The following is a 14,099-nucleotide window of genomic DNA, read 5'->3' on the forward strand; positions in this document are numbered from 1 at the left end:
GTTGAAGATTTTATATTTAAATCCTGCTAAAATTTAAAATGCCTTCTAGAAATGTTTTTTCTTTTTGCTCCCAATGAGTTACTTGTTTCAACTTACCTTTGGTGTTTTGAGACTGGTAGTTATCACAGGTGGAATTTGAATAAACCCAGCTTAGTTGGATTTATGTGTAACAAGAAAGAGGGTGACATTTCATACAGATTCAAGGGGCATATGAAGATTCGGGTAGAGCATACTCCTTATGCCCTGTGTCCCCAGCAACCTACCAGCTCTTCAGGAGAGAACGAGAGTAAGGGTGCAGAATAGATAGTGAAGAGATAGAAAAAAAACTCTTCTTGTCCCAATATATTGTATGGATACTCTCTAAATCCCAGGACTGGCTAATTACACCCTACAAGAAGTGGAGTTTTATTATTGTAATGTTACGGTAAATCATAGCCCTTACTGGTTTTTAATATGAAAAAATATGTACAGATGCTACAAAAAGCGTGTTTGGATTATTTTTAAGTTTATTTGTGGATTAATGCATGTATTTCTTAAATATTGAGAAAGCCACTATTTTCAGATCTTATCAAAGTAAATGATAAGTTTGGTGCTAAAGAGCCTGTCTTTACTACTTCTTCAAACTCTGATGTTTGGAAACTATTCAAAAGCCTACAAGGAGCAGAGAAAACTATTTGACACTCCCTGCATTCAGTAAACATCATATTTTAAAATTAATACCATTTCTTCTAAGAACTGAAAAGGGAAAATGATAATGAGGAGGGAAATAAAAGTTTCCTGCATGCAAATGTAAAAGCTGGTTACCTGGGTTTTTGTTATGAAGGTTAACTTCGTTAACAGTTTACTGCAATATTATTACTAGCATTTGCTGGTTTCATTCCGGAGGGTAAGTGTTGATACCCCTTAGACTGTTCTGATGCTAAACAAAGAAGTTTTGACAGTGGCTCAGTCCTCTTTGGTGTCCTGTTTCTCTTTGTGCCTCTTCCGTCTGGTGCTGTGTTAGAATGGGCCAATGCCTAAAGAATTTCAGGTTGGAATGAAGCTGGAGGCCGTCGACAGGAAGAACCCTTCCTTGGTGTGTGTGGCAACCATAGCAGATATTGTTGAAGATCGCTTACTAGTGCATTTTGACAATTGGGATGATAGTTACGATTACTGGTGAGACACCAACGTGCGTTTTATTTTCGTGTGTTAGTGTTTGGTGTTAAGAATTTAATTTCATTCCAGTCCTGTCACCATTCTTTCTGTTCTTAGAGTAATGAACATCAGGAATTTAGTGACCAACTTCTCACTACCTTCCTTCTCTTCCACATGAATTGCTGAATTAAAGAACCCGAGAAACTTCTCCATTCTATGAGAGGTTACCTAATGAGGCTTCATCTGAAATAATATGACCAGTTCAGGGCCCTTCACTATAGTGTGTCTAGTTTGTGAGGGAAGTATTTCTATGAAGAGGAAGTTAAGAACTTGCAGTATTTTTTTTTTCCTGAAAAATGTTGAACTCAGCCTGTCATATTTTTTAAAGGGAAGATTCACAGGGAGAACGGAGGAGTGAATTATTTGAAAGCCTGTGGGGAGCAGAGAAAATGTATGCTACGATACCATTAAACTAACATTGCATGAGTTAAAAGGGTTTTCTGGGTAAAAACCTGAAATATAGAAGAGGGAATGGCAAAAATCATTTTTGTAGCGTTTCTTCACAGTATATCCTGAATAACCAACACGTCTCTGCCTGAGGCTGTGGTTCTTCATGTGCATGAAGGGGACCCGGTTTTCTTCTTTGAACTAGGATAAGAAGTAGAACATTGGTTAATTGTTCTATGTGTCTTAGGTAGAATGGTCTGGGTTCCTTGAAACGGAGAGGGAGGAAATGGTAGGCATATGGAGTCTGATTGGTCTGTCTTATTAAACTCTGGGCCGGCCTATTAATATTTTTCCTTGCTGTTAGCAAGAAGTGGTGGAGGAAGCTTATTAAAATGTGCACTCCTTGGGGATATCACTGGCAGTTCGGGTTCTAGTCAAACACTTTTTGAAAATACTTTTAAATTTCAAGAGAGGTTTGGTCACTTAGCTTATGAAATACAGTGCTAAAAATTACTTCTGATTCTATTTAGCTACAAAATATTTTAGTTATGTAGTTCTATCTTCCATGGATTAATGAATGGTCATTACTCTTGGATTCTCTCTCTGGCACTGAGTCATATAGGCTCTGAAACAGAATCCTGTTTTGCAGGTGTGATGTAAATAGCCCTTATGTCCAGCCAGTTGGTTGGTGTCAGGAGAATGGAAGAACTCTGATAGCACCCCAAGGTGAGTGGACTGGCTGGGTTTTCTTTGAAGCATCTCTGTGTGAGTGGCAATACCTGTTTTTATTTTTGTGTATGCAAACCACATTTCAACACCAAGTGTGTGATAAAAATACTGTGCAAGATTCTATTGACCAAGTAACCCACATGTCTGAAATCTGCTCGTCTTTCCTGTAATGAAAATGGACTCTGTTTATAAAGATATATTAAGTGGCCATTTAAAAAAAGGTTGCTAAAAAGTTTTACCCAATGAAATGAGTACCATTGCTACAGATCCGTATTTTGAACTAGCTATTTCCGCCTACATACTTTATCTTATAACTTATGTTAATTCACTAATTGAGCCATAAGATTATTAAATACACTTAACTTTGGGGTTAAATGACAAATGGAGAAATCTAAGGAGTGAGAATTAGCCGTGAGTCTTCAGACTTGCCAGAACTCTTCACCACACCAACTTAATGGTTCAGCTAAACACCAAAGTAGGGACTTTTTCTAGTTATTTGTATTTTTTCTCACTACAGAAATACTAAGTATTTAGAGACTTTCTCTATCAAATTTATGTTTTATAATTTGAAAATTAGTTAGATACAGTGGCTGCATAAGCTTAGCATTTTTACAATAAGTATTCTAGGAGAAAACAGTTTCTTTCAATTAAAAATGTGCAGGAAGAAATGTAGAGTATGTGACATGCCATTCTAGAATGGAGCAGATATTTAGTGTTTTTATTTGAATGATTCTAGAATTTTACTGTTTTAATATTTTTTTCTTAATACAGAAAAATAATAAGGATTTGTCATCAAAACGGCATGAAAAAAATTCAAAAACTAAAAACTAATCAACAAACCAAACCAAGCCAAATTAAAAAAAAAAAAACACAACCTATTTAAACTATCCAGTTAGCTAGAAAAGTTTTATAAAATGTGTAACGTCTTCCCAAATTCTGATTTTGATACGCAGACAGATTTAGAGTTTTTGTCCTATTTTTCTGTAAAACTGGCTAAAGTTAACTTTAGAGTAATGTTCTTCAAGATGAGGTGAAGTGTTTGCGAGATCTCAGAACATGTTGTTTGAGTTGGTGTGTCTGGAGGTAGAGCACACTCTGTTTCCCATTTCCTTTAGTGGAATCACTTCTCTGCTGCCTGTAGCTTGTTCTCACTAGACTTCATGGATAGAGTCTGTGGTTAAGTTCATCACCTCGTCTCTTGGTGCTGTGTCAGTCGAGAAGTAGTCTGTGTAGTACTTTAAGAATTGTATGTCCAGAATCTTTCTTTGTTTTAAATTTTTTGATGTTTATTTGTTTTTGAGAGAGAGAGGGAGGGAGAGGGAGAAGAAGAGGGAGAGGGAGAGAACGAGCGGGAAAGGGGCAGAGAGAGAGGGAAACACAGAATCCGAAGCAGGCTCCAGCCTCTGAGCTGTCAGCACAGAGCCTGATGTGAGGCTTGAACCCACTGACCGTGAGATCATGGCCTGAGCCAAAGTCAGATGTTTAACGGACTGAGCCACCGAGGCACCCCTGTCCTGTCCAGAATCTTTCTATCATTAGCGTGAACTGAGAATTGAGGAGGCAAAGCTCCCATACCCCAGATAAAGCCAAGGCTTGAAGGTTCTGCTTGATGGGAGTAAGAAACTATTTAGTTCATAAAGTGAATAAAGTACCAACCTAGGTTTGTCATTTTCCCCATGGAATTGATTGCATATACAAATACCATTACCATTCTGAAATTTGAGTAAGAGTTGTCCCCATAGACTAATTTAGTGATAGTCTATGCTTTAGGGTCAGATTTTCTTCCCTACGACTTAGGTTTAAAATTCTGAGGAGATTTTGTCCTGTTATACAATGTGTGAATTAGAATCTTTCAGTTAACCTACCTCTAAACCTTATATACTTGTTGGTGTTTCTTTTACACATTACAGAGTGTTTTTATACAGTAAAATACTACCCTCCTCTAAGCCCCAATTCATACAATCCTTTTTTTCTCTGTAGCAAATTCTTTACCTACTTCTTTTTCCTACTGAGATATAATCCACATATTACAAATTTCACCTTTTAGTGTATAATTCAGTGGTTTTTAGTATACTCACAAGGTGGTACAACCATCACCATTATCTATTACCAGAGATTTTTATCACCTCCCAAAGAATGTCATCCTCATTTTCTTCTCCCTCTCAGGCCTAGGCAACCACCACTCCCTATCTCTATGGATTTGACTGTTCTAGACACTTGGCCACACGTGGAATCATAGAGTATGTGGCTTGTTGTGTCGTAGCTTCTTTGATTTAGTGTAATGTTTTCTGAGTTCATGTTGTAGCATGTCTCAGTACATCATTCCTTTTGTTTACAAATAATATTTTAGTGTGTAGATATACCACATTTTGTTCATGCATTCATTAGTTGATGGCCATTTGGTTTGTTTTCACTTAATGACTATTATGAATAAAGCTGCTATAAACTTTCATGTTAACCTACCTCTAGGTAGTTTTTGAGTGATATGTTTTAATTTCTTTTGGGTATAATTCTAGGAATGGCATTGCTGGGTCATAAGGTAACTCTGTTTGAGGAATTGACAAACTGTTTTCCAAAGGGGGCCACACAGTGTACATTCCCACTGGCAACGAATGAGAATTCTACTTCCTCCACATCCTCACCAGTATGTTACTGTCTTCTTGATTACAGCCATCCTAGTGGGTAGAAGGTAGATCTCGCTGTCCTTTTGATTTGCATTTCTATAATGACTAATGATATTGAACATCTTTTACTGTGGTATCTTCTCTCAAAAAATATCCATCCAAATCTTTTGCCCACTTTTAAATTGGGTCATTTGTCATTTTATTATTGAGTTGTAAGTGTTCTTTGGATATTAGATGCTGCAGTTGTTTTCACTTTCTTGATGGCTTCTCTTAAAGCACAGAAGTTTTTAATTTTGATGAAGTCCAATTTATCTGTTTTTTTTTTTTTTTTTTCCTTTGTTGTGCTTTTGCTAAGAAAGCACTGCCTAATCTTTGGTCACAAAGACTTGTCACTAAAGACTCTACTTTCCCTATTGATTGGCCTTGGCAGAATTATTGACAAAAACAGTTGACTATAGATACATGAGTTTATTTCTGGATTCTCAATTCTATTGCATTCCTTTACATGTCTACCCTTAGGCCAGTACCAGACTATCTTGATTACTGTAACTTTGTAGTAAGTATTGAAAATAGGAATTGTGAGTCCTTTAAGCTATTTTCTTCTTTCTCAAGATTGTTTTGGCTGTTCTGAGTCACTTGCAAACATATCCCTATGAATTTTAGAATTATCTTGCCAATTTCTGTCCAAAAAAAGTCAATGCAAATTTTGATAGGGATTGATCTGTATCAATTTAGGAATTAGCCATCTCGAAAATATTAAAATTTTCAGCCCATAAACCTGGGACACCTTTCCACTTCTATAGATTTTTAGTTTTCTTTCAATGATATTTTGTAGGTTTCAGTCTGTAAGTCTTATACTTCATTAAATTTGTTCCAAGGTATTCTGTTTTTTCTTAATTGAAGTGAAATTTACATGACACACAATTAACCATTTTAAAGTGTATAATTTAGGGGCGTCTGGGTGGCTCATTGGTTAAGCATCTGACTCTTGGTTTCAGCTCAGGTTATGATCTCACGGTTCGTAGGTTCAAGCCCCACATCAGGCTCCATGCTGACAACCTGGAGACTGCTTGAGATTCTTTCTCTCCCCCTCTCTCTGCCCTTCTCCGCTCAAGCTCATGCTCTCTCTCAAAATAAATAAATAAACTGAAAAAAATAAAGTGTACAATTTAGTGGTAGTGTATTCAGAGTGTTATGCAACCACTAGCTCTCTAGTTTCAAAACTTCCATCACATAATAAAAACGTTCTGTACTTATTAAGTAGATACTCCCCACTCCCTGCTCTCATCCCCTTGTAACCTCTACTCTGTTTTCTGTGAATTTGCCCATTCTTGATAATAATACATATCTTAATAATACGTATTATATAAAAAAGAATCCTATAATACGTGTTTGTATTTGGCTTCTTTTACTTAGTGTAATGTTTTCAATGTTCATCCGAGTTGTAGCGTGTATCAGTATTTCATTCCTTTTTACGATTGAATACTATTCTGTTGTATGTACACACGCCATGATTTGTCTGTCCATTCATCTCTTGGACATTTGGTTTGTACCTTTGGCTATTTTAACTAGTACTATTATGAGCATTCATGTACAGTTTTCTGTGTGGACATGTGTCTTCACTTCTCCTTGGTGTATACCCATTGTAGAATTGCTGGGTCACATGATAATTCTATGTTTAACATTTTGAGGAACCGACAACTGTTTTTTGAAGTACCTGTGCCATTTTAATATTCTCACTAGCAACATGCAGTAATTCTTACTTCTCAACATCCTTACTTCTCAAAGAAACTTGTTCTTTTCTGTTTTCTTAATTAAACCCATCCTACTGGGTGTGAAGTGGTATCTTATTGTGGTTTTGATGTGTACTTCTTTAATGATCAGTGATGTTGATCATCTGCTCATGTGGTTATGGGCCATTTGCATATCTTTTGAGAAATATTTATTTAAATCTTTTGCTTGTTTTTTAAAACACTGGGTTATATTTTTATTATTTATATATTATTTAAAAATTGTTTCCACTTACTAACCTATATTGCATAAATGATTTACAGATGTCTTACCACATTCTATAGATTGTATTTTCACATTCTTGATAATGTATTTTGCCATAAAATAGTTTTTAGTTTTGATGAAGTCCAATTTATCTATTTTTTCATTCATTCATCATGCTTTGGTATTAAATACAAGAATCCACTGCCAAATTTCAGGTTGTGAGGATTTACCACTATGTTTTTTTCTTTTAACAAAAATTTTTTTTTCAACTTTTATTTATTTTTGGGACAGAGAGAGACAGAGCATGAACGGGGGAGGGGCAGAGAGAGAGGGAGACACAGAATCGGAAACAGCCTCCAGGCTCTGAGCCATCAGCCCAGAGCCTGACGCGGGGCTGGAACCCACGGACCGCGAGATCGTGACCTGGCTGAAGTGGGACGCTTAACCGACTGCGCCACCTAGGCGCCCCCACTATGTTTTTTTCTATGGATTTTATACTTTTAGCTTTTATATTTGACTTGTTGATCCATGTTGATTTAATTTTTGTATATGAAGTAAAGCAGGGGTTCAGCTTCATTCTTTTGGATATGGTCCAGTTTAACCAGTGCCATTTATTAAAAAAGCCTATTCTTTCTCCATCACATGGTATTGGTACCATTGTTGAAAAGAAGTTGGCCACAGATATTTAGGTTCATTTCTGGATTTTCGATTCTATTCCATTGGTCTGTCTATACACCTGTCCTTATGCCAGTATCATCCTATTTTTTTTTACTTTAGTTTTTAGAAAAATTTTAAGTTCACAGAAAAATTGGGAGGAAGGTACAGAGATATCCTTTATACCTCCTCCTTCACATATGCACAACCAGCTGCCAGTATCAACATTCCCTACCACAGTGATACATTTGTTGGAATTGATGAACCTACATTGACATCATTATCACCCAAAAGTAGATAGTTTACTCATGGTTCACTCTTGGTATTGTGCATTCTGTGGATTTGTACAAGTGCCTAAAGACATGTAGACCATCATTTTGGTATCGCGCAGAATATTTTCACTGCCCTAAAAAATCCTCTGTGTTCTGCCTAGTCTTCTTTCTCACTCCCCGAACTCTTGGCAGCCAGTAACTTTTTTTTCTTTTTTTTTGCTGTCTTTATAGTTTTGCCTTTTCCAGAATGTTATATAGTTGGAAACATACAGTAGGTAGGCTTTTCAGACTGGCTTCTTTCACTTAGGAATATGCATTTGAAGTTCCTCCACATCTTGTCATGGCTTGATAGCTCACTTCTTTTTAGTGTTGAATAATATTCCACTGTCTGGTTGTATCTCAGATTATATATTCATTTATCGACTGAAACACATCTTCGTTGTTTTGATGTTTGGGCAATTATGAATGGAGTTGCTATAAACATCCATGTGCAGATTTTTGTGTGGACATGTTTTCAACTCCTTGGATAACTTCAAAGAATGATACTGTTGAATGGTATGGTAAAGGATGCTTAGTTTGTAACAGCCTGCTAAACTATTTTCCAAAGTGACTGTAACACTTTACATTTCCACCAGCAACACCGAGAATTCCTGTTGCTCTACATTCTCACCAACATTTGGTGTTGTCAGTGTTTTGGATTTTAGCCATTTGAATAGGTGTATAGTGAGTGTCTTGTTGTTTTAATTTGCATTTCTCTGTTGACATATGGTGTGGCACATATTTTCATGCGTGTATTTGCCATCTGTAAGTCTCCTTTGGTGAGGTGTCTGTTAAGCTCTTTATCCCATTTTTTAGTTGGGTTGTTTGTTTTCTTATTGTCAAGTTTTAAGAATTCTTTGTGTATTTTGAGCAAGTCTTTTATCATATGTATCTTTTGAAATATTTTCCCCCACTCTGTAAATTGTCTTTTCATTCTCTTGACAGTGTCTTTAGCAGAGCAGAAAAATTTAATTTTAACGAAGTCCAGCTTATTAATTATTTATTTCATGGATTGTGTCCTTGGTGTTATGTTAAAAAATCATCACGAACCCAAGGTCATTTAGGTTTTCTCCTATGTTATCTTTTAGGAGTTTAATTATTTTGAATTTCATATTTACATCTGTGATCCGTTTGAGTTAATTTTTGTGAAGGATGTAAGGTCTGTGTCCAGATTCTCTCTCCTCTTTTTTTTTTTTTTTTTTTTTTTTTTTTTTTTGGTACGTGGGCATCCAGTTGTTCCAGCACCATTTGTTCAAAAGACCATCTTTGCTCCATTCTATTGCCTTTGTTCCTTGTCAAAGATCAGTTGACTATACTTTTGTGGGTCTATTTCTGGGCTCTCCATTCTGTTCCATTGAGCTATTTGTCTATTCTTTTGCTAATACTATGCTGTCTTGATTACTAACAAGCTTAGTTACATACAAGCATACTAGCTGTATAATGTCAGTCCTTCAAATTGTTCTTCTTAAATATTGTATGTATGTTCTGGATCTTTTGCCTCTCCATATAAACTTTGAAATACCTGACAATATTCACAAAATAACTTGCTGAGATTTTCGTTGGGCTTGCATTGAATCTATAGATCATGTTAGGTAGAACTGTCATCATGATAATATTGAGTCTTCTTATTCATGAACATGGAATATCTCTCCATTTATTTAGTTTTTTGTTTTATTTCACAGATTTTTATAGATTTCCTCATTAGACCTTGTACATATTTTGTTAGATTTTATACATATTTCATTATTTTGGGTGCTAATGTAAATGGTATGATTTTTATTTCAAATTTCACTTGATCATTGCTGATATACAGAAAAGCTGATATTCAGAAAAACGTTTATATATTAACCTTGTATCCTGAAACCTTGCTATATCACTTGTTGGTTCCAAGAGGTTTTTTTTGTCAGTGTCTTTGGGTATTCTGCATAGACATCATGTCATCTGTGAACAAAGTTTTATATTTTTCTTCCCAATCAGTATACATTTTGTTTTTTTTTCTTGTATTATTGCATTAGCTAGGATGTACCACACTATTTTGATCACTATTGCTTTGTAATCAGTTTTGAAATTCGGAAGTGTGAATACTCCAACTTTGTTTTTATTTTTCAAGATAATTTTGGCTCCCTGTGTCCCCTTGCAGTTTTTTTTAATATGAAATTTATTGTCAAATTGGTTTCCATACAACACCCAGTGCTCATCCCAACAGGTGCCCTCCTCAATACCCATCACCCCACCCTCAATACCCATCAGGGAACACCCTCCCACCCCCTATCAACCTTCAGTTTGTTCTTAGTTTTTAAGAGTCTCTTATATTTTGGCTCCCTCCTTCTCTAACCTTTTTTTTTCCTTCCCCTCCCCCATGGTCTTCTGTTAAGTTTCTCAGGATCCACATATGCTATCTGTCTTTCTCTATATGACTTATTTCACTTAGCATTACACTCTCCAGTTCCATCCACATTGCTACAGAAGGCCATATTTCATTCTTTCTCATTGCCACATAGTGTTACATTGTGTATATAAACCACAATTTCTGTATCCATTCATTAGTTGATGGCCATTTAGGCTCTTTCCATAATTTGGCTATTGTTGAAAGTGCTGCTATAAACATTAGGGTACAAGTGCCCCTCTGCGTCAGCACTCCTGTATCCCTTGGGTAAATTCCTAGCAGTGCTATTGCTGGGTCATAGGGTAGATCTATTTTTCATTTTTTTGAGGAACCTCCACACTGTTTTCCAGAGCGGCTGCACCAGTTTGCATTCCCACCAACAGTGCAAGAGGGTTCCTGTTTCTCCACATCCTCACCAGCATCTATAGTCTCCTGATTTGTTCATTTTGGCCACTCTCACTGGTGTGAGGTGATATCTGAGTGTGGTTTTGATTTGTATTTCCCTGATAAGGAGCGACATTGAGCATCTTTTCATGTGCCTGTTGGCCATCTGGATGTCTTCTTTAGAGAAGTGTCTATTCATGTTTTCTGCCCATTTCTTCACTGGATTATTTGTTTTTTGGGTGTGGAGTTTGTTGAGTTCTTTATAGATTTTGGATACTAGCCTTTTGTCCAATATGTCATTTGCAAATATCTTTTCCCATTCCATTGGTTGCCTTTTAGTTTTGTTGATTGTTTCCTTTGCAGTGCAGAAGGTTTTTATCTTCATGAGGTCCCAATAGTTCATTTTTGCTTTTAATTCCCTTGCCTTTGGGGATGTGTCAAGTAAGAAATTGCTGCGGCTGAGGTCAGAGAGGTTTTTTCCTCCTGCTTTCTCCTCTAGGGTTTGGATGGTTTACTGTCTCACATTCAGGTACTTTATCCATTTTGAGTTTATTTTTGTGAATGATGTAAGAAAGCGGTCTAGTTTCATTCTTATGCATGTTGCTGTCCAGCTCTCCCAGCACCATTTGTTAAAGAGACTGTCTTTTTTTTCCATTGGATATTCTTTCCTGCTTTGTTAAAGATTAGTTGGCCATACTTTTGTGGGTCCATTTCTGGAGTCTGTATTCTATTCCATTGGTCTATGTGTCTGCTTTTGTGCCAATACCATGCTGTCTTGATTACAGCTTTGTAGTAGAGGCTAAGGTCTCGGATTGTGATGCCTCCTGCTTTGGTCTCCTTCTTCAAAATTACTTGGGCTATTTGGGGTCTTTTGTGGTTGCATACAAATTTTAGGATTGCTTGTTCTAGCTTCGAGAAGAATGGTGGTGCAGCTTTGATTGGGATTGCATTGAATGTGTAGATAGCTTTGGGTAGTATTGACATTTTAACAATATTTATTCTTCCAATCCATGAGCATTTCTTTATATCTTCTTCAATTTCCTTCATAAGCTTTCTATAGTTCTCAGCATACAGATCTTTTACCCCTTGCAGTTCTATATGAATTTGAAGATTGGATTTTTCATTTCTAGAGAGATTACTGTTGGGCTTTTGAGAAGGATTACACTGAATATTAGGGAGTAGTGCCATCTCAACAGTATTAAGTTTTCCAACCCATGAATATGAGCTGTCTTTTTACTTTTTTAGGTCTTTAATTTCTATCAGTGGTATGTTTTAGTTTTCATCATATAAGTCTTTCATATCATTGGTTAAATTTATTCCTAGGTATTATATTCTTTTAGAATGTACTAGAAATATAATTATTTAATTTATTTCCCTTTGAATTGTTTATTTCTGGAATGCAGAAAGCAGTTAATTTTATATCCTGAAACTTTACTGAGTTTATTAGCTCTACTGGTTTGTGTGTGTGTGTACGTGTGTACTCTATGGGATTTTATTGCATAGAATTGTGTAGTCTGTCAAGAGAACAGAAGTTCCAAAATATTAAAATTTCCAATTTGAATGACTTTAATTTTGCTTCTTGCCTCGTTGTTCTGGCTAGGACTTGCAGTACAATGTCGAATATAGAAGTTAAAGTAGGCATTCTTATCTTTTTCCTAATTTAGGGCAGAAAAATTTCAGTCTGTCACCATTGTGCATGATGTTATCTGTAGATATTTATTACATGTCCTATATCATGTTAAGAAAGTTCCCTCCCTCTTTTCTTAGTTTTGAGTGTTTTTATCACAAAAGGATGTTGAATTTTGTCTAATGCTTTTTTTATATCTGTTGAGATAATTGTGTGGGAGTTCCCCCTCTCCCCCCCATAGTTTCATGCTATATAATCATTTTAAATGTGCTGGTGAGTTTAGTTTGCTACTATTTTGTTGAGGATTTTTGTATTGATGTTCAGAAGGAGTATTGGTATTTAGTTTTCTTGTTATGTCTTTTTCTGGTCTTTTCATTTTTAAAATATTATAAATGGAATTGTTTTCTTAATTCATCTTTAGATTATTCATTGCTGTTGTGTAGAAATATAATTTATTTTTGTACAATGATCTTATATTCTGAAGCTTGCTGAATTCATTAGCTCTAATATTTTCTGTGTGTGTGTGTGCGCACGCGCGCATGTGTGTGTATTCCTTAGAATTTTCTATATGCAAAATTGTGTCATCTCTAAGTAGAGAAACATTTACTTCTTCTTTTCCATTTTGGATTCATTTTATTGGTTCCTTTTTTATCTGGCTAGACCTTCTAGTGCGTTGTTGAGTAGTAGTGGCAAGATCAGACATCCTTTTCTTGTTCCTGATCTTAGGGGAATACTCAGTCTCTCCACACAAAGTGTTGTGTTTGCTGAGAGTTTTTGTAGATGCCCTTTATCAGATTGAGGAAGTTCCTTTCTGTTACTGGTTTTGTTATCATAAAAGGGTAGTCCTTTATTTTATTAATATGATATTATTATATTTACTTCTTTTTATATGCTGCATATGCTTTTTATATGCTTGTGTTCCTGGGATAAATCTCATTTACTCTTTTAAAATGTATTTATTCCTAAGGCTGCTAAGAGTGCTAAGGAAAAGCAGGATAAACAACAAGTCAAATGTTTAATTTTTTAAAATGTTCATCCATAGTATGAATACTTGTTTCTAGGAGGGAATCAACTGTGTCATAAGGGGGATTCTTCCTGTGGTGTTGCAGGGGATTGGCCCTTCATGGTCACAGGACCACCTTGGACCACAGAAAGCTTCCCATTTGGTGTGGTGATAAAATATAAGTAAATCAGCCTCTTAATCAAAGTATGAACAAGAGAGTAGAGTATAATGAAAATATATGCAGAGGAAAAGTAAGAAAAAATTGGGTAACGGCAATTAGAAAGTAAACAAAATTGCTTAAAGCTTGTGATGGATCATGAGTATGCTGGCCTGTAGGTTTATGTGAAAACTCGAGTGACCGAAGATGTTAGGTCCCTATTAACTACACAAGAGAGGAAAGGTTTGAAACCACGGATGGTAGAAGGGGCCCTAAGACATGAGAATATAATGCTGTGTACTCAGGTAATCCACAAATGGGAATTTGGTGACAAGGCTGAGGCTAAGACTGCTAATAATTTATGTTTATATTCATATGCACACATATGTAATATAACTTATGTCATATATATTATGTACTTATATATGTACATTTAGGGTTTGAACATAGTAAAAGATAAAAAGAAATTAACACTGGTCTATATGAATGATTTGTTTCTGTTAGTAATTTAGTGCCACAACTTGTTAGCTGTAGTTATTTTACTTTAAGTGAATTGATATTTTAAGCATCATTTATGCCCATAGATTTTTACATTAAGTTTTATTTTATGGTTGTAATTACATTGTTGTCAGAAGAAAATGTATT

General features: G+C 35.7%; 1 protein-coding gene across 11 annotated transcripts in view; it reads left to right on the plus strand.

The window, feature by feature from the left end:
* The window catches only part of L3MBTL4 (L3MBTL histone methyl-lysine binding protein 4), a 442,148-nt gene that overhangs the window by 167,679 nt on the left and 260,370 nt on the right, over positions 1-14,099 (plus strand). For all 11 annotated transcript variants that reach the window (XM_053205899.1, XM_053205893.1, XM_027068534.2 and 8 more), the window contains 2 exons: positions 1,004-1,158; positions 2,234-2,310. In XM_053205899.1, coding sequence (XP_053061874.1) covers positions 1,004-1,158; positions 2,234-2,310 — 232 coding nt within the window. The remainder of the gene's footprint in view (positions 1-1,003; positions 1,159-2,233; positions 2,311-14,099) is intronic.

The sequence above is a fragment of the Acinonyx jubatus genome, chromosome D3 (genome assembly GCF_027475565.1).
Source record: "Acinonyx jubatus isolate Ajub_Pintada_27869175 chromosome D3, VMU_Ajub_asm_v1.0, whole genome shotgun sequence".
Taxonomy (NCBI): Eukaryota; Metazoa; Chordata; class Mammalia; order Carnivora; family Felidae; genus Acinonyx; species Acinonyx jubatus.